This window comes from Columba livia, chromosome 8, assembly GCF_036013475.1.
Source record: "Columba livia isolate bColLiv1 breed racing homer chromosome 8, bColLiv1.pat.W.v2, whole genome shotgun sequence".
NCBI classification, from domain to species: domain Eukaryota; kingdom Metazoa; phylum Chordata; class Aves; order Columbiformes; family Columbidae; genus Columba; species Columba livia.
Genome location: NC_088609.1, coordinates 19,378,191 through 19,405,519, shown reverse-complemented (window position 1 = coordinate 19,405,519; position 27,329 = coordinate 19,378,191). Strand labels below are relative to the sequence as shown.

Below are 27,329 nucleotides of genomic sequence, written 5' to 3'. Positions count from 1 at the left end.
TGAAGTTTGTTTCCCAATAAAATAAACCACAACATTTCCAGTCCTCTTGTTTTATCAGAAGTTTGGCCTTTAACTTCCTAGTAAGAACTGAACATTTTTCATTCTGGATTTCACAATCAAATGTTTTGTTTTACACACCTCATATCATGGGCTCAAAGTGCACAGTTTCTGCAGTAAGGAGGATGTTTTTCCCATTAACAACAACTACTTGAAAATTGGTCATGGAGCATAAAGGGCTTAGTGGTAGAGTTCAAATGAGGTCATGAAGTTCATGATAAAGACAATTATTCTGCAGTTTGCTATATAGCTCCACAACTCATAATTGCAATGTCACTGTCACATGTGCTATCAATAGGTGCATCTGTGTAGTCACAGAATCTATGTCTGCGTTAGGGATATCGGCTTGTGGCATCTATTTAGATGCTTGTTAGGTATCTGAGTACAAATAAGTGATACACATTATTTTATAATCAATGAAACGTCACTAGCTTCTGTGTAACACAGGAATGGCTGAATGGATTTAAAAAACCCCAACAACTCTCTTTCCAATTTCTGCTCTAAGCAAGCGCTTGCAGGCGGAGAATGTTCATTAAAACTTTCAGAATAAAAAGATAATCTTCTGGGAAATGTACAATAGATTGAAAATACATGTCTGGAATTGAAATGCTTCCTCAGCCTCGACAGAATAAATAATAAATGCTTTCTAGGTAACTACTGCAGCCCTTTTGATAACATATATATTAATAAATTAAAAGTGTCTGTAGGTTGACAAGTGTTTTGTGGGCTTATACTGGAAAGCCAACAGCTAATTATGAAAGCCTGACTTGACTAATCAATTATTCAGATGAACATTAGGTGCCTATTATATGCGTAAACATGGGAATTATATTTCCCCTAAGTAACTTTCTAAAATAACAAACCCAAAACATGCAAATTTGAAATAGAAAGAAATGGCACTATTATGCACTTATTGCACGTGCAGAACTCCCACTGAATTATTCAGGGAACGCTGAATCGGGAACCTCGGTCTTCTGACTCTGAGCAACATAGCAATAGCAGCACATGCTGTGTTGTATTTGTTATGCATGTAATATTGATTTAGCTTGTTCTTGCTGGTCATGTTTCAAATTCATTTTATGTTTAGGAGGTATGGGAAAAGAGAATTATCCCTGGATTGATAATTGCAATATATTTTTATGCCTGTTGAACACAAGATTATCTGATAAATTAATAAGACTACAGCTTTTGAATGCAGGAAGAATAAACCTTTGAAAAGGAGCACAAGTGAGGTAACGGACTGTGTTATCATCCCCCACCTCCTGTGTGTAAAGACTGGGAGAGTGCTAGTATGACAGAATGGATTCACTGGTGTTTCATTTAATTTGCGAGGCACAAAACACAGTAAGGTAATGCATAATTGTCCTTTGCATTTAGAAAAGACCGTGCTCTTAAACAGAATACAGCAACAGGGAAACCAGAAATAGATGTGACCAGACACCTGCTGACAAACGGTGACAAATCCCACTGACACTGCAGTGACCCCCAGTTAGTCAAGATTTAATTAAGGGGTATAATTAAGTCAGTGGAACAGAACACTAATGAGCGGTGGTTTTTTATATGGGTAATTACACATAAGAATACAAAGTAAGCTAGGCCCCTAAATATATCATTAAAATGAAAAGTATAGAATGACAATCAGAGCTTTAAGTACTTTTTTTTTTTTCTTTCTCTGCAATAACGCAGGTTGAAACAACACAGCTCGTCAAACGTCTGTACAAACACTGACAAATGCCATTGACCAAATCCTGCGTGTGTCTAAGTGTCTTGGCAACATGACCTTGGTGGCACAACGCGCACAGGTCAGGCTGGGCGTGCACGGGTTTGCCGGGCTCTGTTATTGCGTTTGCATGTGGCTGTACCATGCAGGGGTCCCTTTGGCTGGTTTGCTAACAAATGACATTCTGTTGCTATTCTCTTACAAGTAACACATCCTCTAGATTTCCTGTATCAAGTGTGTTGATTACAAGAGAGACATACGTTACAAATTGTTCCTATGTTTATCTGCACGTTGGGCACAATATACCTTTACAGTCAAACAAAAGAGATTCCTTATGGCGGTGGTATTTTATGCCTGATCCAGTTATCTGGAATTTACTTTGGGAATCTTTAGGCAGTTGAACAAAATAGCTGAAATATCTTTGTTATATTTACTTACATTTCAAACAGAAAAGTATTGTAAAGTAGATTTAGTAGACCAACATGTTAAACTGGGGTGGAAAACATCATTATGAATAATGATGATGATGGTAGGGGAAAAACAACTTTCCTATGGTCTCGAAGATTTAAAAGAATGCCTGTGTAGTTTGGGGCCAGCCCTCTGCCAGGATTACTCTCTCTGCTCCCAGCTGGTAGCCTGCAGTTCATGACAGCCTTTTATCTGCTATCAAAGCAACAAGTGGAAAAGCAGATCCTCCTGCCTGCTAAACTCTGTTCAGTTCTCTCTGTAGAATTTCTGCCTCTAAATCTTTCCTTTTAACAAGTCCTCAGATTTCCTTCCTACTGCTGCAGGAGATGCTAAATATGTCTCTCAAGTCTTTAGCTCACTTGTCTAACTTAAACTCTGCAGGACACTAAAAGAAGAGAGAATAATTGCATTACAAGAAGACATTTTCTACAGGAACTGACTGAAATGCAGAATGAGCCTGGTCTTGCTCACACTAGAGTGCTGATAGTTAAGCAATTAAGTTCCGTGACAGCAAAATCAGATCCTAATTACTCAAACAACACAGTACCAATTTAACACATTTGACTGAGACATGAGTTAGGCTTAAATATAATCTAACCTAATAATCTGTTTATTTTTATAAGTATAAATTTTACTGTAACAAAGGCAAAACAAATAAACTACACTGAAACTTATGACATAAATACAGTGCTTACTCTGCTTTTTTAGTATAGGAAAAAATTTAAAAAGGTAGAACTAGGAGATATTTAAGAATAAGTAATGTGAAATTTTTCAAGCAAAGTCTATTCACCGAAACTGAACAGTTATTTGTTATTAAAACAAATCTAAGTGAATATGTTTTATATAGTAAAAATATACATCCCACTTTCCTTAAATCAAGAGTAATGGGTCTTAAAAACACAATCCTATAACAGTTACTACAAGCGTATTTTAAAATCAAGAGAACAAATTAACAAGCTGTTACATAGGCTACACTAAACCATAATATATGGTAAGGGGTTTTAATTGGTTTTTAATCTCTTTGGCTTTTAAACACATTTTCCCACGATTTACGACAGTTGTGTGATGACAGGAGATGCTGTGGGAATGCCAGCGTGGCAGTGAATCCAGGGCTGCTTTGCCAGCACCGGTGCTGCCAGCGCCTGGCCCTGTCCGCTGCGCAGTCCTACCGCACCTAGCAGAATTAGTCCTCTGTGTCTAACCCGACTCATTTAAGCCCACTAGAGATTTTTAATGCATGCAAAATCATGGTTTGCTCTGAGTCCTCTGGCACTTTGCTAAGACATGGGCAGTAATGTCACATTTTTACGAGGTGCCTGAGTTAACTGTTCTGGATAGGGCCCCAATAAACATGATCTTCAGAGACAGAGTCACTTTTTTTTTCTTTTCCCATGAGCTGGAGCACTTGTGCAAACCCTAACAAAGCTGAAATACAATAAGAGGGGTCATAAAAATTATGTAAATGATTTATTTCCCCATTTTTATTCTGCTGCAGGTTTGTGCAGGTATAAAATACAGGATTAGCCAGAGCGACTTCTGCCCGAGCTGCGGACACATGTATGCATAATGGATCCCTGACATCTTCTTCTCCCCCATTTTTGTCCCTGCGAGGCCACCCCTGCCCAGCCACGTATGAATGAACAGAAGCGTCTTTCATCCCCCACTTGCCTGGCGCTTCAAAAGGAACTATGAAAATAGCAGCAACAAAAATCCAGCCGCCTGCCAAAAGGCCCCGCACACGTCCCATTCTCACAGGCATGCGAAAGGTTGGAGAGCTCAGCAAAATTTTTATGTACGGGAGCAGGCCCAAGGAAAACTCACACGCCATAACCAATTGTGGACAGAGGATCATCTATCAGCAGACAAATGCAGGAACTCCAGAATGTCTCTCCTCAAATGAAATAATATATCTTTGAAAGCCAATGCCCGTTTTAGGCCTGAGGCCCATATATCAAGCCTGAGAGGCTTGTGGATACGCTCCAGGGCCATTAACCTTCCACCTGTTTCCCCTTGTCCTTCAGGATGAGACCCTGCCCTTGATTTTACTCCCTTCCCCTGTTCATCTTCCGACAGAGTGTAAATGTAAAGCAGAGGGCCTGCGAAATAATTCAAAGGCAATGGACCAGGGACATGGTTACAAATCTCTGCCACTGGCACTGTGACTTATGCAGGCAGTTTGTCACACATGAGCCAGGTGACCTCTGTGACATAACAGAGAAAAATATTGCCCGAGATCAAAAGATGAGATTCAGAGCACTCTAACTAACTCTGGTGTGCATCGCTGTGCGAGGTGCCAGCCGAGGGCTTCCTCCCTTCTGAACACCGCTTGCTCGCGGGCCACGCTCCTGCTCATTTCAGTGAGCGCCTTTTCTCTTGTCTCTTCGGAAATCTTTCCGGTAATCTGAACATCAAAATTTGCCTCCTCCTCCTGAAGCCTCTCTTTTTCAAAAAAGGTAATTAAATTGACAAGGAGATACAGCAAAATGTCATTCAGCAGATAAAAATTAACATGTAAAAACCAGTATTATTGAAAACGGTGGAAGAGTCACTTTTGCAAATGGGTCTATTTTAATCCAGTAATTTTTGAAATGCTAAGTAACACTAAAACTTTGCAAGAGCACATGCTGTGTCCGGTATCACAATGAGAAGTCTTAGAAATCTAAAACATTTATTGGGATTCAGGTGTCATGACACTTAAAATGAGAGTAGAGTTAGTATTAAAAAATGATGTAATGCACCCAAATAACACACATCTGTAATGATTGGTATTTTGCAAAGATATATACTACAGAACCAGAAAAATGGTCATTTGAAATAAAGCCTAATCCGATCAAATTTAAAAAAAAAAATCTTGAATTCATTTGTCAAGCTGTGTGCTACAGAGGAAGTTTCCCAGCTGTTTTGTACATTCAGGACTTCTCTGCTGGGTGCAGACAAAGGAATAAGGCCTAATGCAATGTTTCTCTTTTGCTCCCTGTAACCTAATGGTATGTCTGGTATGGACATTTAATTTTGTCTATTTCATAAATTAAAAAACCCCACAACTGTCACAGTATCCCTGGCATGATGATGAAATGAGAAATATAACCGTAGCTAGATCAGCCTAAATCCCATTCTAATCCTAAATCACTTTGGCACTTGCCAACACCTAGCTGATGAAAAACTCAGTTTAACCCACAAATGTATATAAAAATACATACATACAGACACACACAAAACTCAGCACATTGCTTACAAGTGTGCTAAACATTATCTCATCAGATATTTAATTCTGTCCTATCACACGCTGACTTGGAAAATTTTGCACAGAGTTCAAGCTCTTACCCAAAATAATCTAAAGGGGTAGTGTTCCACTATGGAAATAGATCTAAATTCACTAAATCTAAATGGATAAAAAAAGTTGAAATATGGATAGGACTTGAGGTTAAATCATGCAGTAGTTATAAAGAAATGCACGGCTGAAAGTAATTTCATATTTCCTATTGAATAAAGCCTGACATAGAGCATTACTCTGTTGCAGAACACTGTAACAGGAAAGACAGTAAATGCAGAATTAACATTATGAAAATATTACTGTGAAGTGTTACCACAAGCATTTGTAAAAATAGGACTGCTCTTTGATTTTACTGTGCTAAAATCTTTTGTTCTTGTTTGGGCTTTGTGATTACACACACCTTTTCCTCTTTTTAATATCTCTAAAGAAAGCCTGCCAGAGACACAACAGTCAGCAACTACAGGAGAGTTTTGTCACTGGTTTCAGTGAACTCCAATTCAGATCTTGGATGTCTTCATTTTGAAAATACCTAGAGTGGTAGTTTTTGATGTAAAACATAGGTGACATATCCAAGAGTTCTGGCAGTCAGATCTTTAGCTTTCTTTGACACTCCTACTGAATATATTAATTTGTATTTAGGTCTGATTTCACTCAGGCTTTCTGTATCCCCCTGCCCTTTTTTTAAAAAATACATTTGATGTGTATCCCTGAAAAAGTTAATATTTAATTTAAAGAGCACCTAGCCCAATTCGTTGCCTTGTAGAATAAGTATGATCTAGTGCATCTGCTTTTGTAATATTCATGAAATTTGGAAATCAAGGCTAGGTATCGTATACTACTCTGCTAGAGAATTTTCTTGTCTGAGCGTTTGATAAGTTTTGAATACCCAAATGACCTACTAGAATTTCCAAGACATAAAGAAACTACTTTTAAATGTTATTATATGTATAAAAATACTATTATATTAATATAATAAATTTAAATCTTTAAAAATGCACAGTCAGATACACATGAAATTATTTGTGCTGTTTACCCTGTACCATGTCTTTTTTTGTATAAATAGTTACTAAGCATCAAATATTTTACAAGATTAAAGGTTACAGCACCTTGATTCTAAAGAAGAGAATTTGACTCTTGTTGGTTTTAATATAACGTAGTGTCTTGTCTTGAGGAAAAAGCCCTAAAATGAGTTGGTTGACATTCTACACAGACACTACATGTCCAGTTAATCATATTTTTGAGTGCTTATGCTTCCCTGATTTAGTCATTTAAAACACAAGAAAACAAGTATTTAACACTTAAAAGTAATAATAATAATTGGGGACATGAATAATTCCTTACATTCTTTTCCAGCTACAGACAATTTGTGTTGGGAAAAGTGCCATATAGTATCGACAGTGACAAAAAATTGTATTGTCCGGCGAACATCTGTTTCCGACTCCCACACTGACATTGCAGGTTGGGCACTTCTGATTTAGTCTTCACAGGCTGCCCGGCCACAGAGGAACTGGAAATTACTGGTACGTTCAACTTTTATTATTGGAACACAGGAAAACTTTATCCTCATGCTGGGAAGTTCTGTGTCTTTTGAAATATTGGAAAGAGGGTTACGTTAGCACAGAGAGCCACATGGGATCTTTCTTATGAAGAAGGGGAAAAGCGGCTCCTGTTCATTGTGTCTGTCAGTACATGCGGGTATGCAAGTCTGACATGAAAATGTCAAAACAGAACAGTATTTCTGCTTTCAAGATGCGAGGTTTGATGGTGAGGGTTTAGAAGAGGGTGTGGGGGATGTGTGTGTTTATTTTTAATAAAACCAGTGGCACTGCAAAAAAGAATCAGATTCTCCCAGTTTTGCTCAATATGCAGTATTGTGCCCCTATACAAAATATCTCCGAAATCCAAAACAGTTTCTACAGGGCAGAGCAGGCTGAGGTTTAGTATGGGCTGCGGGATCTAGCCCTGGAGAATGCAGTCTCAAAAGAAAGAACAGATCTTTTCTAACTCATATTTATTGCATCAAGTTACTATGATAGCAACTTGTAGAGAAAGGCTGTCTTAACTAGCTAAAATTATTACTTAAAAAAACAAAAACAAAACACAAAGAAAACACTAAGCAATCTTTTTATAATTATGAGGAGTTTGTTACAATGGTCGATGTAACTTTTGTCTTAGTAATGCCACCATTTGTTATTCAGCCTAGAGAAAAAGGTAAAGTTCTGCTTTGGCAGGGACAGAGAAAAAATTAAGATACATTCCTGATAAGCACCATGTGCCAATTTGATAAAGCTCCAACCTCTGATTTGTAAATACACCAGCCAGTGCTGGGATAAACCACTGAAAACTACCCTCTTTTACAGAGAAAGAGGGAGATAGAGAAACTCCACTGAAACTCCTCTTAACACTAATTAGAGTTGCCAGCATGCAGGGGAATCAAAGGTAAAACGTGCAGCTCCCACTGAAGCCAGAGGAGAAGAGCATGCCTTAAAGGAGAGGCATGCAAATTAAAAATAAATGCTGTGCAGTGTTACCAAATGAGCTGGTCATGCAAACACTGACTTGGAGGTCTAACCCTTCCTGCTGGGAACACTCTCTACAAGGTCAGTCAAAGTCAAGAGAGAGTATTGTCTTGCAGAATGAGAACCTATCTTGTGAATGACAGATCCAAAACAAAGTAATTGCCATGTATTTATTTCTACTTAAAGCTGTTATTATTGTTGTTGTTGTTAATATTCTTGTTGTTTATTCACTGTATTATAAACAAGGACTATTGTTTTCCAAGTCCTGCATCAGAAATACTGGTTTTTGATGCTATTTCTTATAGCAAGTTTGGATTTCTCAAAGACTAGAAAGTCTGGGTAGAATCTTAGCAATATGGCCAATATTCAAAATGCTGTTATGAGATTCCAGGTCTCAGCCTCAAGTGCAGCAAATTGCCTGATCTTGCTTTTCATGAGTGTAATATGTACTTACATATGTACTAACTCAAACAATACTCCAGTAGTACTTGCTTGTGAGTAGCCTGATTTCTATCTCCCTCTCGTCTCTCCACACGTAGATAAAAGGAACATCAGTGACTGTGGAGTGGTTATAAAAGAAGCTGAAACCATTTTATACTGTAGTGACTTGGGTATGAGCTACACATTAGTCTTAGCTTCTATTTGCACACTAGATGATTTGCACCACCACCTAATTTAGTCTCATGCCTCCCAGCAGCCTGTCCACTATATCCTTTCCGTCTTCTGCAATTCTTTCTAACACTGGGATTGTTATGCTCTAAAACTACTGCACAGGCAAATGGGAGTAGAAACAGAGACTCTGGGCAATTTTCACCTGTTATTCTCCCTACATGGTTTTGCTGTTACCTGAAGGAAAGCTAATAGCTTGGACTAACTATATTTTTGGTTTTATTGTGATTTTTATTGAGCTCCAGGAGTAGGAAGATAGAAAGGAGACTGCTGGCCTGTCTAACCCACCCACTCTGAACCTTCTTCTCAAAGACTTCCACCTTTTCCCAACAGGGAGCATTATGAGTTTAAGGGGTTGTCACTGAAACACACAGACTGTTGTTGAAGATCTCTGTGGGATAGGTCTGGAGCCCAGAGCCACAAGTAAGTGTAGTTACTGCCTCCTATGTAGTGGCTGTGGTACTAACACAATTCCCAAGAAAGAGAAAGGAAAAGAAGAAAAAAGTAACAAAAGGACATTTAAAAATAACATGTAGCAAATGAAACTTAAACACTTGACACAAGCAGCTTTACAGAAGAAAACAGGAAACCGGCAGATGCTGTGAGTGAAACTGGAAATACAGTATTCAAGATCTTAACTTGCACTTCTTATTTGGACAAAACTCTCATTGGTTTCAGTAAAGTTTTCTTCTGATAAGCAGTGAAAGACTAGGCCCGTAAGTACAACCTGACTTAGACTGAAAATTGCTATATGCAAGACTGACTAGTTCAGCTCTATTTAGGCGAGTAAGCAGTGGTAAGCACAGGTTTATTTCCTTGTACAGGGAATTCTGGCCATAACATGCAGATGAGGATGGTTTCTAGCACTTTGTTAGTCTTTCCTCTGCATATCTCTAAGAGGGATGAAATAGCTTAGGGACTGTCCCTACCTCCCCTAAAGCATTGGATCAGCCCTCAGACTCCTCAGCCCTCACAAGGGCTGCCACAAACTGCTTCTGGAGTGGTGAGGGACCGTGAGGGATCATGACTCAGCACCAGCAGTCACTACGTTTGCTCATTACTCAGGACAAATTGCGAGACTGCAGTGAGTATCTCCCAATAAATACCAAAAGGTATCCAGATGAAACAAACAGACGGTGCCGACTGTAACACCAGAATAAATATACAATTCTTTGTCACATCCAGTGTCACTTAGTCAGGGTGATGTTTCCTGTATTCAGCAAACATGCCAGTAAAAGAATTTTCTTGGCATACAGACAACATGGAAATGTCCTTTTAAAAATCAGTTAATACCAGCAGAACTCATGAGCTAGCTGGAACCATTTCCTATGCTATGGAAAGAACACTTGAATAAGGTTAACCAAGACATTTCACCCTCCCAACCACCCCCCTCCCCATCTATTTCTGGATGTCTTCTTTTGTTCACCCTTTGCTAATTATAGTGGCCTTGCTTAGGTGATATTTATAGTCTTAAAAGAGTTGCATGACTTTTAGAACACTTTATTCATGTATATTTCCTGTCTTTATTGTTGCCTTAACTAATTTTTGAAATTAAATTTACTCGATCCAAGATTTTATTTAGCAGCAAACATCAAAGTAACTTTTCTTTCAACAAATGCAAGAGCTGTATTTAGATGTAAAAAGCATTATTCTATTTCTGAATTTCTGAAAACAGATTTTAGTTTCTTTCCCAAGTGATGGGTATGACAGATGATTCCAGAATTAGACAAGATGAGATTTCTTTTTTCACCACAATATGATTATTTATCGGGGTGTTGGTTGGTTGGTTGTTTAGTTGGTTAGTTGTTTTTTTTTTTTTTTTGTCTGTGGTAGTTGCCTTAATAACTGGGATGTTTCCAAGACACAGTGTTAAACATTTGTTTGCCCAGACTGCCCTGATATTGACCTAACCACCTATAAATGAACTTCCAGCAGTTATAGAAGTGGAAAAAAACACCGAGCATGTCCACCTAAAATTATAGCTTCACTTTCCCACTTGCACCATATTCTATCTCATTCTTAGTTTTCCTTAATACCTACTTAAATCTGCCCTTTTATTTCTTCTGTAGTTACACTATGAATATGCCTGTGGTGACAACAATAGCAAAAACTTTCAGTCACTATTTCAAAATAGCAAATAAAGAACATTTTAGGGAAAAATTTGTCACGTCTCTCAGCTCTACTGGAAGCGGTGGATCTGGGGAACCATTAAAGCAAAGCGTGAGACTAACCCTTTCTCCTTCCCTGGTAGATGCCCCCCACCCAGACCCACGCAGGCTGAAGCAGGGGTGCTGCACCTCTGCAGAGGGCAAACCCAGGCAGCCGTGGCCAGTGCTGGGGCACGTCTCCATTTTACAAATAAGCCATGCAGCCTGGCAGCACCGGGGAAGGGCAAAGGGGCCTGTTGCAGCCCACTCCTAATGGTGACACGGGGAAGGGAGCAGCTCCTTCCCGGTGGGCTGTGGGAGCCCCTCAGCCCCACTGTCACCTGGGTTACACACGTCTGGAGCCCAGTGTTGGGCACCAATCCCAACACACACCTCACCCTGCCCCACAATGGAGTCTGAGCACCACAGGGTGCAGAAACGTGGGCAGCGGAGAGCCTGGCCGGGGGATGGCATCCAGCTGCACCGCCACCGCCTCTTTTACACAGCAAAGAGTCAGCCTCAGGTCAGAGAAAAGGCATATGTGAGAGAGGCAAAGACCTAGCCCTTGAGTTAGCTGCTTTTTTACGGTTTACTCCTGGAGTTATTTTCCTATGTCCTTCAAAGGATGCAGCTGCTCTCCCTGACACACCTGTGGCCCCTCACAGCCCTAACGGCCTCACCTGCCCCCACCGGCAGCACCATTTTGAGCTCCAGCCACAACCCGGGGCTGCCTCACAGGTAAGGCTCCCTTATTACCTGTACGTGACCTTGCTTTGTCCCTTCAGACCATGCTTTGTCCTTTCAGATCGTATCTTGTCCCTGGGCTTGTGAGGCCCTGTCTGAGGGTGCTGGGGTGGGCCATCTCAGCTGGTATCCCTGGGCACAGGGTGACAGAGCTGAGCCCCTCAGCAAGGCTGGGGTGGGGGCTGTGGCACCTTGTTGGTTTCTGTGTTGTGTGGAGAGCAATGTTTCAAATCAATTTTGTCATGTGTTAAGACAGCATGCTGTGACACAGCTAACATTAACTTTGAATAAAACTGTGGTTTTTATTCAGAGTTGAAATGGTTGCAAACTTGATAATTAAGAGGTTTCTTATGAGGGGAAAAAAAATCAGAAAACAGTTAAAGGCTGTCCTAAAGATAGTGGTTACATTTCAGCTTGCTTTTGACTGCTCTTTCCAGCCAGGTGTGATAGAAGTGGGAGGGATTAAATAGCTACTTCATACGTCAGTTTACTAAAATACCTGTACTGCGCTCATTTAGCAAAGTACCATGTTTTGGACATCACTGTTGTCCATTACATTGGCTGTAATGGAGTTCAAACTGAATGTTTACCATTCATTTGGATAGTTCTTGAATTGCACTCATTTTCTGAAATATTATTTCCTCTTGTACTAAAACTCACGTTTCTTGAGGTTGCTATTTTTGTACCTTGGCTTATGGGGGATAGGGCAATAAGCAACTGAATTTTGTTTCCAGCAGATGCAATTGTGCTTTGGTTCCTTTTATAAGTAGTCTTGTAACTTAAGGCTATGAAATAGAGCAAACCATGGTAGCTTTGATGCATGACCAAAAAACCCCAAACAAACAATTTATGGCTAAGCTTCTGGCTAGCATAAAATGACATGCTTCCCTGGCAATAGTTGGGTTACTCTGTTTTACAAGTCTGAAAATCTACTTGTTAATTCACACTGGCCAAAGTTTGGAAGTAGAAAGATACCAGATAGGTAATTAAGTGGAGTCTGCCTCTCAACTTCATTGCTTCTATTTGAAACTCTGTTGTATAGTAATTTTAAAATTGGAAGTGGAAAAGACTTAAGTCCTGTGGTACGTTCCTGCGCCTAGATAGCTGTATAGTGCATCCAACCTGTTCTGAGTGATCTGACAACTTATTGCACCATTTGAAAGCTCTCCACTTTAAGCCTTTTCTCCAATAATGAGTTTGATGACCCAATGTTGTGGAATCTCTTATTGATGCTACTACAGGAAGAACACAGTTCCTCACTCTCCAATGGCTTTGTTTTGTTCAGATGTTTTGCTTCTACATGGATGCCATATGGTTGTATTTGTTGCTTCATTGAGCTATGAATATTCAGATCTCTTAATCTTTATTCATAAATCACACTTTCCTCTGCTTTTTGTGTCATTTGTTAGCATTTTTCAGCTCTAGAGCTGAGTGGATTATGTGTTATTGACTACACAGTGCTGTATATACAAAGATGATCATCCCTTCATCTGGAGCAGTTTACCTCTACATATGAAAGTATAGAATAATATCCATTTACATTAAAGGCTTCAGCAGGGCTAATAGGAAGTATGTGACTTCAGTATGGCTAGGATTTCACCCTTACTGTAGGTGATCTTAATGGCTACAAGTTAACAGAAGAAGATCTTTAATTCTCAACAGCCTTGACAGACTTATAGAGACGAACTTTCACTGTAACTGGGAACCATTCCATACAACAGAAACATCATACAAGTATTGTACACAAGTGCTGGATCTGGATGATACAGTTATTGTACAAAAACTCTGGATCTGAATGAAACAAGTTCACTTCCTGTAGTAAGATTTACTGCCTAGTTGTAAGAAATGTCATAATTTTAGGGGAAAAAAGACTTGCCGCTTTTTTTTTTTTTTTAATGGTAGAAACTTGCAAAAAAAATGGACTTTTTAGCAAGTGAAGATCTGTCATTCTACCCATAAAACTCTGACTTTCCTAAGCAAAATCAGGAAATATATCTGTGATTTTCCAAGAGACTGAAATTATTTAATTTTAATGTGCAAAGCTCTTCCCATCATTTGGCAAAAAGATCAAATCCTCACAGCAGAAAACAATAGTTTAAAATAGTGGTCTGGAAATAAAATAAGTTATTAACATGGCTGTAATTCCGTGTGTCCATACTGCAGCCTATTATATCTCTGCTTGTCACCAGCATTAGAATGGGCTGGACAGCTTTTGGAGTTGCTACTTGCCCAAGTTTTCTCCAATAATAAGTGACAAAACATTGTTATTGCAACATGGCTGTTCAAGGGAACCTGGTAAGTTTGTTCCTGTGAACTGGTGACTTCAGATCCAGTCTAGTGTCCAAGTGGCAGCCTTTCAAAAAAACCCTGCCCGGAGCGTGGCTCTTAGGCTCAGCAGGCTGCTGAATGTCGGGTATTAGGTGGAAAATTTATTAAATCCAGAGTGACTGAACTCAGTCTCCTGCTACCAGAGGTGATAAGACCACATGGCAGAGTGAAACTGAAGTACCCAGCTCCGACCGAATGGGCATAGGAGAATGTCATCTTTCTTTTTACCCCTAGAAAAAGTCCAGAAACTTAGTGCTGAACAAACTGTTTAGAAAGGCTGTAAAACTACATGCCTACACACTGAAATACAGAACTTAGTCACATCCTTTGTTCAGAAGAGAGCCAGAAGATCATGAAGTTGTCTTCTAACAGAGTGTTCCCCTACAAGGTTCAGCTGGCTGGCAGGTATAATACCATGCTTCCTTGAAGACCAGCTTCCCTGCTGAGGCTTCTTTCTATAGCAATGCTTCTACTATTTGTGAAATTAAATTAATGATTCTAAAGCAAAGAATTATTTGGCTGTGTAAGAGAAATACTTTTCCCTTTCCCCAATTTTTAAAAATATTTGAGAAATATCTTTTCAGATACATGTAAACCAGACTAAAAATCAACAGCTACTCGTGACAACATATTAACTCATCCGATTACTGATATTAAGGGAAATCCTGGATCTCAGTTTCTGGCAGCTTCCCTGATTAAAAGAACACTGCAGAAGTTTTATTTCATCAGCTTTGTTAGTTACATTTTCTGTCCTGATAAACACATACTACAAAGTGCAGAAGCACTCTGAGTTATCAAATTGCCTTTGATCACTTAAGTCTAAATAATATATCAAACTTTCATTACCCTGAAGAAGAACTTTTAAGGTATTACACTGCTGATATTTCTTCTAAAAAACAAAGCCACCACAACTAACAACAACAACAAAACAAAAACAAACCCCAATCAAAACAACAAGAACAACAACAAACCCAACACTAAACCAAAAACCCAACAAAACAAACAACCAAACTAACCAAATAAAACCAGCCTATTTTTTCTATTTTGTGTTAATTCAGTTTAATAATTTGATCTCTGTGCTGTAAATCCTTATTTTCTACACATTTCTTGATAATTACATGAAGACTGAAATTTGAGATAAAAGCTGTTGTATTCAGTATTATATTGCTATATCTATGTGAATATATTTTACAGAAAAAAATTAAGTGACTCCAGGGCTTCTGTTAATCCAATTCACACTAAGTTTGCACTGCTTTAAGAAATAATTTGGAACTCTGCTATTATAGTAGCTGTGCTTATGGGGAATATGTAATACCAAATGAGGCCTCTGTTCACTTATTAGCTATCAAAACATCTGTGTTACCATGTACAGGAGAAGTTCTATAGATAGGGTCCTTTTGAGAGACACGGATAAACCATTGTTTCTTTGAAGGCCACGTTTGTGGCTAGTGTAAACATGGACAAATTTGTCCTTACAGTGAGAAACCTGTCACAGAACTGATGCAGTCTGACATCAATGAATGTCTAAATTTGCAAAGTCAGTGAAGCTCTAGGATGAGCTTCTTTAACATGAAGTGCACTGGCCCTTCCTGCAATCATTCACTAAATGGGTTTGTGCTCACATAGTACTTTGACCTATGACATCCTCGCTAAAATAGCAAAATAAGTCAAGGTAATATTTTTTTGTGAGTCACAAGTGCTTTAGTGCCTTTTTTGTAACTATCGACATAATTTTCTGATCCTCAGCCAGGAGAAAGTATCCTGAGGACTGTCCTACAGTGCAGGTCCTGTTTTTTTCCTGCCCCAAGCAAAGACTGCTTTTTTTTTAAATGGGTTCTGGAGCTTTGGAAGTAGTTGTTGAATTTTCCCTGGTGTGTGCTGATGAGGAAAGACCGGTCCAGTGCAACTGTCTGCATCCTTCCTTGGGGCCAGGTAACCTTTGGACTCTAGAAACTCCTGCAATATTTTCTTTTTAGCTTTGTACAAAGACCTTTCACCTGACTAAGACAGCTGGCTACAAATCTAGCATCCCCAGGGCATTCCTGAGTTTTCTTAGCTGAGGATAAGATGGATATATCTTACTTTGATATTTACTGAGCTTTCAGCAACTCCAGAATAGCAAACAAAAGCCTTCTTTACTATTACTATTAGTATCATCATGAGTGTACTGGGAGGTTGTCTCCATATTCTTATTTCATCTGTGTATAAATAATTATACAGAAACATTTCTCATTATGAATAAGCAAGTAACATGTGATGTCAAACCCCAGAATCTATGATGTAATTACTAATTACAAAATATTCTGACTTCAAAAGATTAATTTCATAAAAAACACATCTTTACATTTTACTGTTTAATTATTTGAGTCTTTGCAAATTTTAGTCCCAGAGTTCTGCTAATGCACCTGTCTTATCTGAAAGACATCTCAGTTGTTAAGTTCAGACATGTAGGAATAACACAAAAATATCTTCTCAAGCAAATATGTACTTCTCAGCTGTGTATAGGTAGGGAACAAAAATTTCCTGAAAATTTAGTTGCATCTTCATAACAATTGCCTTACCCTTCCCTCTGCACTTAGAATCTCTCTGTCATATCCTTAGGAGTTTTTCCCTCTCCCACAGGGATTCGTGTTCTGTGGACCAATGTGAAATAGCTGCTTTTGCTACCTTGGTTAGAAGAAGCTGAAACCGTGGATGGATAGAAGAGAACTGCATTCAGGTTTGGAAACCCTTTGTTTAATTCTGATCCTCTCATCTCAGCTACAAAGAGAGATGGTGTTAACCTGGTGCTGTTAACAGAGTCTGATCTAAACATGTTTTGAGTACCTCACTTTTTGAAGTTGAGAAGTTTAAAGTTCTTAGCATTTTATGTAATCTGGTCCCTAAATATTGGGTGTGGAAGGATGGATGGATGGATTTCCCAGTGTGTTGTTACTGTTCTGGAATGCTGTGCAGTTTAGTTGATCTTGTCTGATTAAAAAAAAAAAAAAAAAAAAAAACAACAAACAAAAAACTAAAAAATCTGGATATACCAGATGGTATGAAACTGTCTGAACTCTCAGTTTCTAAGATGTAAAGGGTACAAGTACTAAGATGAAATCAATGCTTTCTAAAAATGTGCAAAGTCAGTTCACTAGCCCAAGGCTATATGTAGTGAATTTCTAGAATATATATCTTTCCAGAAGTCTGTATGTACATTGTAGTGTCTATATACATCCAGAGCCAGGATAAGTTGGTCAGCATTTTCGTGAAACAAATTTATGCATCTTTTGGGTCCATGCTAGTAAACATATGTTGGTTGAAGAATATCATCCAGGCTGAGGTTGGAGGTGAAGGACATTTCTAAAACTATTCCCAGTATAGCATGTTGAATGCTTATAAAATCTACCTATAGATTAAGCCATCGAACCATAAAAAGTAAATGTTGCTTGAATATCTTTTAATATTCTCATTTTAATAATAACTGGAATTTTAAGGCAGATCATAACTTAAAAATTCTTACACTGAGGAGTATCTAGTTCCCCAAGTCTCAGTGGTCTTTAACATGGCTACTGCAGACTAAAGTACTCCCCAGTGTATGGGTGGAAAGATCTGGTCCCTGATATTTAGGACATATTCTATTGTAACGTGTTTGCAATTTAAATTTTTAAATTATTTAGAATGGGCAGCATGGCTTATATATTTTATAGTATAAAATTGTAAACAACTTAGCAAACAAAGATGTGGCAGTCTTTTCCTTTCTTTAATCCATTTTCTTTTTCCCCTCTGAGTAAACTTTCCCCCTCCTTTCACTTTATGTAGACAGAGTTTCTAATGGTTCCTGCAACCATTCTCTTGAAAAACTGGATAGAAGCTGGAGTTGTGTATGCAACATACACACCTTGCTTTCCTTGTAATCAGCTTTTTAATTTGTCTGCATCATGATGGCTGACAGAAACACTGTTGTGGCAAGCATCCTGCCTGCTGCTTTTTGAGGGGATCTTCCTTCTGTGCTCTTGGTTCATGTAGATTCAATTCTCAGTGAACTTCTACTGTAATTATTTTATTTGGATTTCATATTATTTTCCCTCAGCTTGACAGTAGTCAGCAAGAAATTACGGATGGTTGCAGAACAGATTTGAGGAGCAAATAGTTGTGGCAAAAACATCTCTGTGTATCAGACAGAGATTCAGTAACTAGCAATATAATAGAGAAATTCAGATGTGATTTGAGTTCATAATCTGGAGGTTTTCCTGATACAGAAGATATTTTATTCTTTCCAGAGCTAATTTCTGTATCAAGAGAGTGTTAAAAACTGCAGTTTATCTCTATTGTCTGATCTCAAATTTCTGCCTTACAAATTCAGACCTGACCACAACAAACTACAAGAGTGCCTTAGCAAAAAGTCCTAGGAATGTCAGTGGGAGAATTTCTAGCAACCAGAGCTGTGCAGAGGGATTTATTGGGTGCTCCAACAAAATTAAGAGCCCAAAGGTTATTGTAGCCAGCCTAGACTAAAGGAAACCGCCATGTATCAGTGGTGGTGAGAACCAAAAGGAGTCCTGAAAGTATTTTCTTCCTCCTTGCTTTCTGTTCTGTGTATACCCTACTTAGGATTCAGCCTTCATGCTTAACTACACACATAAGAATGCACAAAATAATATGCCAATGAGAAAGTGAATATTCAAAAAATGGGCTTATATAAGAAGTGTACAGAGATGGACAAAATGGCATTCCCCCATATGTTAAATGGAGTAATAAAATAACTACAGAAATTAATGTAGAATGGTGTAACAGGCACCCTTACAACTCTGAATTCAAGCCAGACAGTGAGCAATACTGACAGGGAAGGAATGAAACTTATGTGAGGCCCTATACAGGTTAATAACAGTTGTGATAAATAGCGAAGTACAGAAGAGCGGAATTGAAACTTGAATCTCTTTGCTACAGCTAATTACAGGCTCAGGTGGAATACAACTACAAGTTTCTCCTCATAATAATCTGCCTCCTTCAAGACGAATAAATTAAGAATGAGATGCTGGGGGGGGGGGGGGCAAAAAAAAGAAAACCCATACTTTCTTGTTTGAAGTACAACATTGTAACAAAAGGTTTTTTTTTTTTTTTCTTGATTGGATTATAATATAATGTAAGATTGTTGCCTACCTTGAGCTCTCTAAAAAAGATGCTACTCCTGGCCCACTCAACAATGGAGAAGAGGGTTTGGTCAGCCATTTTACACATAAGCCCAAATGTGTTGAGCTTCTCGTGTTTGCTTCTGTTGGCTTGCTCTTGCTGCAGATATGCCATGATCTTGGCTTGAACTTGCGGCTCGTCTGGCTCACATTTCAGGAGTTCCAATATCAGATGTGGAATACTTGCTGGTGAGCTTGTTTGATAACTATCCATGTATGAGTAGCCCATTATTGACTCTGGTGAGCTGGTGTAAGGGTCAGGGTACTCGGACTTGATAGCACGGCTTGGAAAATGGCCATAGGTTTGGTAGCCTTGCAAACTGCCATGGGGTGGCATTGTCATACTAATCGGAGAGGTTACAAAGGGACTCCTATCATAGTCTGTAGGAGGCAAGGCAGTGTGGTTCAGAGGTAGGCCTTTGGAGGCAGAATGGATGTTCTGGATTGCAGAGGATATTGTCAGGTCAGTTGGCATTGCTTGAATCACCTGAGTCATGGCTTCCAGTTTAAGTCCGTTTGCTCGGATAAGAGCTTTCTTCTGCTGCTTCAATGCCCTGTCTCTCTTGTACATTGGTCCAAACTTGTTTCGACCGCCACGCATTCGGTCCGCTCGCACAGCTGTTGGGGGAGAGGAGGAAGTAAATAATAATTAAAACTTGGAATCAGTGTTCTTTAATGAAACGTACATTAGCACAGAGCAGAAATGTAAAAATTCAAAGTAACACTTTTAGCCCTAAAGGAAAAGGTTAATTTTGACTTAACAAATGTCACTTTTTTTCTGGTAACTTAAATATCACATGCATATATTACTAACATAGAAGGACTTCTCTTTACATCGATTAGGACACAGGGACAAACACAATGGTTGGCCACAGGAATTTCACACCTGCTATGGGATCATGTGGAGATCTCAATGTATATTTGGTTTTATGTCAAGCTACTATGTCACTAAGAAACAAGGGCTGATGTCCAGAATTTGTCTGAGACGGATCCAGCAGACCACATTGTCTCATTATAATCATTCCATTACTGCCTTCCACCGCAGCAAAACATCTGAAACGTAAATTGTGAAATGTTCAGTAGTCACAAAGGGGAATATGTTTTTCTTGGCAAAAGGTAAATATTTCCTTTTGATGATTCTGTTCAGGTTGGGGTAAAACTTTAAGAGATTTCTAGTTAGCTAACAGCTTTACAGAAATGTTTAGCTGCAGTTGGAATGTGCAGAGAGAAAGCTGTCAGCTTGCTGCCTTCCACACAGAAGGTAGAAGTGAAACAGAAACTATTGACACTGTTCTGGCTTATAATATCTCTGGAATTAGAAATAATTAAAACAAATCCACCTCAACAGCTGCCTTGGGAGTCGTGCTGGTGGTCTCTGTCACAGCAGTGTCTGTCACCATGGTATATATGTAATGGACTAGCGAGGAACTCTCACCAAGCCCACCTTGCCCAACGGCAATTAGATTGAAAGAGGAACCTTTGACAGCCTGGTGACATGTTGAGACTGCTGAGATTGCTGGAGGTTAAGTTCTCGAGCTTTTTATCTTAGGGATTAGTAGAACATTAAAAATTTATTATGAATGCTAGATACGCATAATACTGTACATTATCATAAGGACTTTAACGTTTAATGATTTTTTTTTGTCCATGGTAGTTTATGAACTCGACTTTAAGGCTATATATATTGCTATCAGGGAAATACACATATAAATGTCACAAGTATTTAGAATTATGGAAGCACCTGTTCTTCCAATTTTTTAAACAAAGGAAAAGAGGTTGTATGGATGTGTGGATAAGGAAGCTAAAGTATATTTTCTAGAGTACCTTTAAAATTGCAGGCACTTTGCTTAATTTTGTAGTAAAAATGCTGCTACTAATATTGCTGTTGAATATTGATTTTGAGCAAAATGCAGAAAATTGAAATAATTACTACAAAGATAAATGTAATTCACTTGAAATCTGTATACATAGTATCCTCCCAGGTATTCTGCAATTAAAAACTGTGAGCCAAATTTGATTAGCAAATACTTTTGCATAACTCCTATAAGGTGAACTACATGTAATCACAGAAAAGAAAATTTGGTCCTGTGTCATTGTCAGCAATTGAGAGGAGTTAAAAGCAGTAGATAAATATATTTTATCCTTATTCTTAAGGTCAACAATGAGAAAAGGATTCCAAATGTTCTTTTATTGTACCACTGGAATTTGGAAGATCATGTAGTGATTCAAGATGTTTAGTGCAGTGTGTCAGTCCTGGTCTTGTGGACAAACACAATAGTACTGAATCCATGAAACTGATTTTTCTGTTTATCTTCAGTTATACCAACAGCTTTCCTTTGCCAGTTTCAGGTGACTGGGTCTTATCCTTCATGGTTGCTCACCTTGGCCTGATTTTTCCTGGTTATTTTCCTGGTTAAGTTTTTAGGGTGAATGCCATTTCAGTACAATTTTAAGAATAAGGAATTTAAGAACTTCTCCTTGGTCATGCAGAAATGTAATTTGCTGTGAGATCTGGATTTTAGTATTTTATATAGTTAGAATGAACTGTGTATGATCCTCAAATTCAGGTCTGGTGATTTTGCATTCAATTATCTCAAAGGGTATTGTTCTCTGTACATGAGAAAGTGAAATGCAGTCAAAAAGTCAAAAAGTATACTTCAAAATGCCTTATTCTCTTTCATTTGCAATAGTGTCTCAGGTTTAGAGTCACAAAAATATAGGACACAACTTTAGAGATTATTTGGTTCCTTAATCTCAAAGGCAAGTTGGTGTCCTAAAACCCCTTATTTTGTCTGTTTCTCTGTTTTCTGCCTTATTGTCAGAAGAATATATATTAAAAACCAAACCAAAACAACACACACAACAACAGCAAATACCCTAGATAAAATATAAATAAAATCAGATCACTCCCCATAGCTATTTTTTCTAATCTGGACACTTCTTACATATTTTATGTTTAATATAAATTAAGTATTTTTTCAAAGCTGCAAAACTATTCTGTCTAGGTCCACTCATTCACAAACTCTAACATACTGAAATATCAAATTACATATATATATATATGTGAAAAAATAGATTATGATTTTGACCAGTTGTTAGTGATTTACCATTTACTCATTAGATTTTTCTATAAAGCAACAATTTCAGTTAGCACACACAGTCACCTTTCACTATAATTTCAAAAACATGATAAATCAGAGCATTTTAAAAATAAAATAGCCTGTAATAACATATGTAATCCTATCATTTTCAAAATCAATCTGTAGCATAGTTGACAATATCACCAAGACTATGGCTCTTACCTTCCAATTTCATTCCAACACTTAGACATTTTTGAAATCGACAGTAAGGGCATCGTTTTCTCTGTGTTTTGTCAATCTGGCAATTCTGATTTTCTATACATGTGTACCTTTTGTTATTCTGGACTGTTCGCTTAAAGAATCCCTGCATGACAGATACAAAAGTTAGCCTGTTTTACTTGAATAGTGTGTTTCAGCATTTTATTTTATGGAAATCCTTGTACCATATGTTTCAGACACCACTTGAGCATTTATGAAGTTACACGGTTTGTTTTAAATTGCAGTGAGATGTACCCAGGAGAAAACCACCAGACTCCAGAGGAGCTTTTCTTGTGTTAGAGCTATGTTTTATAGACTTATGTCAAAGCTTGGTAAGACTGGCTATAGCCTCTTGTGCCCCAAACAGTGGTAACAGAAATAGTGAGGCTGACTAGTTTATTTTGTATTCTTTAACAAAAGCAAGATTATTAAAGACTTCCTTTTAAAGTAGTTTTACATGAAATAAGTAGGGACTCTGTTGCAGAGATAGCAGAAATACAGAGTACCTCTGGCTACTGTACATCCCACTGGTGCATGTTAGAGGCATAATAAGTGCTTGTTGTTCACTTCTCATTGATTATTTTTTAATGAAAATATAATGTGTTAAGTTAATTTTTCCATACAGCTAAATATTTTAAATTGCATTGTTCTGGTAAAGGAGTTTCCTTTACAGTGCATTACTTTAATAACTGTAAAGAACTTAAAAAATTACAAGACAAATTTTATATGTCATAAATTCTTAAGTATTTAAACCCTTTGGTGTAATTGAGACATGCAGATATATGTATCTTCCAATATGATAAGTTGCATTTACAAATATTTTATTCTCAAAATTAATAATCTAAAACAAATCATACATTAGTTACTTGATTTTGTGTGTCAAGTGGGCTCTGACAGTTATAGATTGTATGAAAAAGGCCATTATAGTCACTGAAGTTTACATCGTAATACTGAAGGATGAAAAAAATCTTAAGGAAGCTGCATTAGATTTTGCAAAACTGATCTTTTCCTACTTTATCCTCCAGCAACAGAAATACTCTGAATGTATACAAATCAACTAAAATCAATGTTTAGGACAGTTAGGAATGAAAATTGATTTAGAATTACATCACTTCGTAACAGCAAAATACTTAAAAGCAATGTTAAAACTACAATTCAAAACAGTCCAAATTGTTTCAATTTGTGCAGATGAGATCTCTCCAAGAGACTTGTAAATCCTAAAGCTTTTTGGTGGTTAATTTTTCATGTGAATGTAACAAGAAACATATCAGAACAGAGTCAAATTATTACACAACTTTTCTTTAACTATCTTTTTTTTTCTGATAATATTTGAAACTCTTTTGCTGTTCTTGTGTTTGTATGAAGTAATTAGTACAGAACCTTGCAGCTTTCACAGGTGAGAAGTCCATAATGGTACCCAGACACTTTATCTCCGCAGACTGGACACAGTTCCTCAAGGTCTTCATCGTAAGAGTAATTCACCATTTTAAACTGAGACACTGTGGAAAGGACAAATAGCACATTAATTTAGAATTTACATTAATAACTCAATTTTTCTGCAACTGTTCTCATCTAGAGAGAAAGCTCACACACACCACTGCAAACTGGGGAAAAAAAAAAATTAAAACGCAGCTTGCATTGAGAAATGCAACTTTTCATCAACAGCAAATCTGCATACTTAGCAACTGGAACACAAGCCATCAGCTCCTTAGTTTCATGTTGTAAATATTTATATTTACAGTGTGCCCTTAACCTAGTCCTTATGTGGAATCAAACTAAATGAATTCATTTAAATCCGAAAATGATAAGGGGCAAGCTTTAAAAACCAGAGTGAAAAGGTTGTGTCACTTGTGTATTTAAAACAACTCAGTTCGTTTTCTTTAAAGTTTTCTTTCAACATCAGCCTGCAAATATTTACTTAGCCTAAACTTGTCTCTTACAGACAAAGCACTTTTGCGCGGCGTTAAATAAAAGTAACTTCTATTATAGCAAAACTAGCTTAAAACAACGCCCTCCGCGCCCTCCCAACCGAGTTGTCTCGGGGTGACCGCCAACCCTTCGAGCCAGCTCGCCTCCCCCTGCTCCCGCCGATAGGGTGAGCGCCGTATCCAGGGCCCGGGGGGTCGCAGCCAGGTCCCTCGGCGACGTGGAAGCCGCTCGTAGCCCCCGGTGGCGCGGGTCGGCAGAGGGACAGCGGGCCGGGACCGCTTTTCGCAGGGGATGCAGTCGGTGTCTGCCCAGCCAGCATCCCCGATACTGGGTCTGGCGGGAAACCTGCGCGCCGGGGCCGCCCGAAGTTTCTGTCACTCGGGGAAAAGGCGGGGAGGAGCCGGCCGTCGGGAGGGGGCGAGGCGGGTTACAACAAGCTGAAGGAAGGCACAGAGTGCGGGCGCTTGAGCCGGGCTCCCCCCACAAAAAGCCCAGTCAGCCTCACTGCTTATTCCCAAAAAGAAACCGCGCCGCTCACCGCGAGGCCGGTTTCTTTCTCCTTCCCTGCTGCTAAAACTCCAATCAGTTCGGCATGCACAGCGGCGGCAGAGGGCTTCTGAGCAAGGCGAGGGATGCCGGGCATCGCAGCGGCACCGCTTGGGCTGTCGCGTCTTGGCCGGTAACTCCGCGCTGCGACAGTTTGGGGCACCAGCGTGGTCGGAGTCCGCCTGAAGCCGGCGGACCGGACGCCCTGGTGGGAGTGCGGGAGCTGCGCGCCCTGCGCCACGGCAAGGAGGCTGCGCCCCGGCGCTCAGGAGAGCTGCCGGAGAGCGCGGGCGGCATGAACCCGCCAGCACACAGCCGGGAAAACGTTTCCAGAGCGACCTCGGCACGACCTGGGGCAGACACGGGGCGGCCGCAGACAGGGGAGGAGGAGGGCCAGGCCCTCCCCTCTGCTCCCGCGACCGCGGCTCTACTGCCCTGCTCTGAGAAGAAGTTTCTTCTCCTCGCAGGAAAAGCCAAGTGGGAAAGCAGGGGTTTTCCGAGCGCCGTGTCCTGGCACGGAGCCTCCTTCGCGGGCGAGAAAAGGGGCGGATGAGCCGCCCTCAGCACCTCCGAGGCCCCTGGCCCACCTCGCCCCTGCTTCCCTGCAGGCTCCTGGGAGGAGAGGGGATAATTTAGAAAGAGGAGCCAGGACGGGAATTTCTGTCTTGGGAGAAGAGCGGAGGGCAGGGTGGGGCGAGGCAGGGAGCCGGCACCCCGCGGCGGCCCTAAAACGGGATCTCCGCCGCCTCCCTCCCCGCAGCGCTGCAGCCCGGAGCAGGACACCGAGAATGGCTTCGTCCCGCCCCTGAGAGGCATTTTCAGCGCCACTCCAGCTCGGGAATCCCGCTGCCTTCCCGGGTACCCCACAAGGGCTCAAATCTGCCGCGGCGTCGGGGCTCTCAGCTGCAAAGTTTCGCGCCGCTGCCACCTGCGCTGTGCCTGCGGGAGCCGTACTCACGGGGCAGAGACCTCAGGGCCCCGTTTCAGGACGGTTTGTGGCACAGGGGGTGCTCGGCCGGGTTTCCCAGGGTAACTCCCCCGCCATAGACTTCGAGTCGGTTTTGCGCGAACCGGGGAGGAGACTGAAAGCCCCCGGATCTGCAGTGGGGCCACTGTCTTCTGGCAGTGACCGGTGGGGCGTCTACACCCCGGGAAGGGCTCCGACCGGCCAGATGCTTGACAGTTCCACGGCAGCGGTTGCACCTCCTGCCGGGGGCCGTGCCGTGGCCCCGGTCCCCGAGCCACACTAGAAGTTGGCCCGCGGTAGCAGGGGCTCGGCGGGGCGCGGAGGGAGCGACGGCGGGGGAGCTCGCAGGCAGCAGTCGTAAACTTTTTTTTGGCAAGGCGAAGGGGTGGTTTGCCGAGGGGGCCCGAGCGTGCGCGGAGGGGGAGCGCCGTACCTTTCCCCCCTTACCTTGCATGTTTTCCGGCATCTGTCCCTGTTCCCCATTCGACCGGGCGAGTCCCAGGGCTTCCGTCTCCACTTTGGGCAGCATGACAAGACGGCTGCGGGCCGCGCTGGGGGTTCCGTGTCCGTCCGCGACACCGGCACCTGGACACGGCAGCACAGATTTAGCTGGAGCAAGGGGCGCTTGGCGGCCGCTGCCTCTTCCTCCTCCTCCTCCGTCCCTCTGCTCCACGCCAGCCCTCACTCTGCTGCAGCGGGAGCAACGAGTGGCCCCAGCCGCCGGCAAGCGCCGCCGGGTGCCCGCGGCTGGCTGAGCCGCGGAGCGGTAGTCGGGCTGCAAGCGGCGGGGGCGGAGAGGAGAGGAGGAGGAGGAAGACCGGGGGTGCCGGGGAGGAAGGAGGAACCCCGGAGCCCGCAGCTTCGCCTGGGGCTCAGCGCGGCGGCAGCCCGGCGCCCCGATCCATGCGGAGCGGCACAGTGCCGAGGAGCGCTCTGCCGCTGCTGGTGCTGCTGGACAGGGTTCCCACCCCCGTCCCCCTCCTCCCTTCCTCCCTCCTCCTCCTCCTTCTCCTCCCTCTCTTTCCCCCGCCACAAGTGCGGAGGTGCCGAGTCGGGACCTCTAACCCCGGGCCCGCGGGGAGGCGCTCCCGGAGCCCGGGGGCTGCAGGGCGCAGGGGACTCCGGCAAAGGGGGCCCCAACACCACCCTTGCAACCAATAAGGCAGAGGCGGGATGAGCAACACCCACCGCGCACACATACACGAACAGGAGAGCACACACTTGTCCAGCGTGCTCACCCTCTGCCCGGTTGTTAAACCGGGCTGTAGGGCGGGTGCCTGTGCTGCGGGTGCCTGGGCTGCGGGTGCCTGGGCTGCAGCAACCCTCCCGGCCCCAGCGGAGCCCGAGGGTCTGCCAGCACCTCCAAGTAGGGCTGCGCCTACTCTCTCTCCCGTGGTGTGCCTCCTTGCCGGTGGGCAGCCCCGTTTCAGCTCCCTTGGGGCCGGCGGGGGC

At 41.2% G+C, this 27,329-nt stretch overlaps 1 protein-coding gene and 1 long non-coding RNA gene across 4 annotated transcripts in view; one reads left to right on the top strand and one right to left on the bottom strand.

The window, feature by feature from the left end:
• LOC135580118 (uncharacterized) overlaps positions 1-6,585 on the top strand; it is a 28,185-nt gene extending 21,600 nt beyond the window's left edge. Inside the window, exons 4-5 of the long non-coding RNA XR_010474338.1 lie at positions 1,744-1,859; positions 3,741-6,585. This is a non-coding gene — a long non-coding RNA (uncharacterized LOC135580118). The remainder of the gene's footprint in view (positions 1-1,743; positions 1,860-3,740) is intronic.
• Positions 1-27,329, bottom strand: part of NR5A2 (nuclear receptor subfamily 5 group A member 2) — a 90,812-nt gene that overhangs the window by 53,518 nt on the left and 9,965 nt on the right. For 2 of the 3 annotated variants that reach the window (XM_065072441.1, XM_005498792.3), the window contains exons 2-5: positions 26,325-26,462; positions 23,816-23,934; positions 22,400-22,541; positions 19,069-19,715 (exon numbers count right to left, since the gene is read on the bottom strand). In XM_065072441.1, coding sequence (XP_064928513.1) covers positions 19,069-19,715; positions 22,400-22,541; positions 23,816-23,934; positions 26,325-26,462 — 1,046 coding nt within the window. Of the gene's footprint in view, positions 1-19,068; positions 19,716-22,399; positions 22,542-23,815; positions 23,935-24,902; positions 25,238-26,324; positions 26,463-27,329 lie in introns of those variants that run through there. The other variant, XM_021293899.2, reaches the window with a different exon arrangement.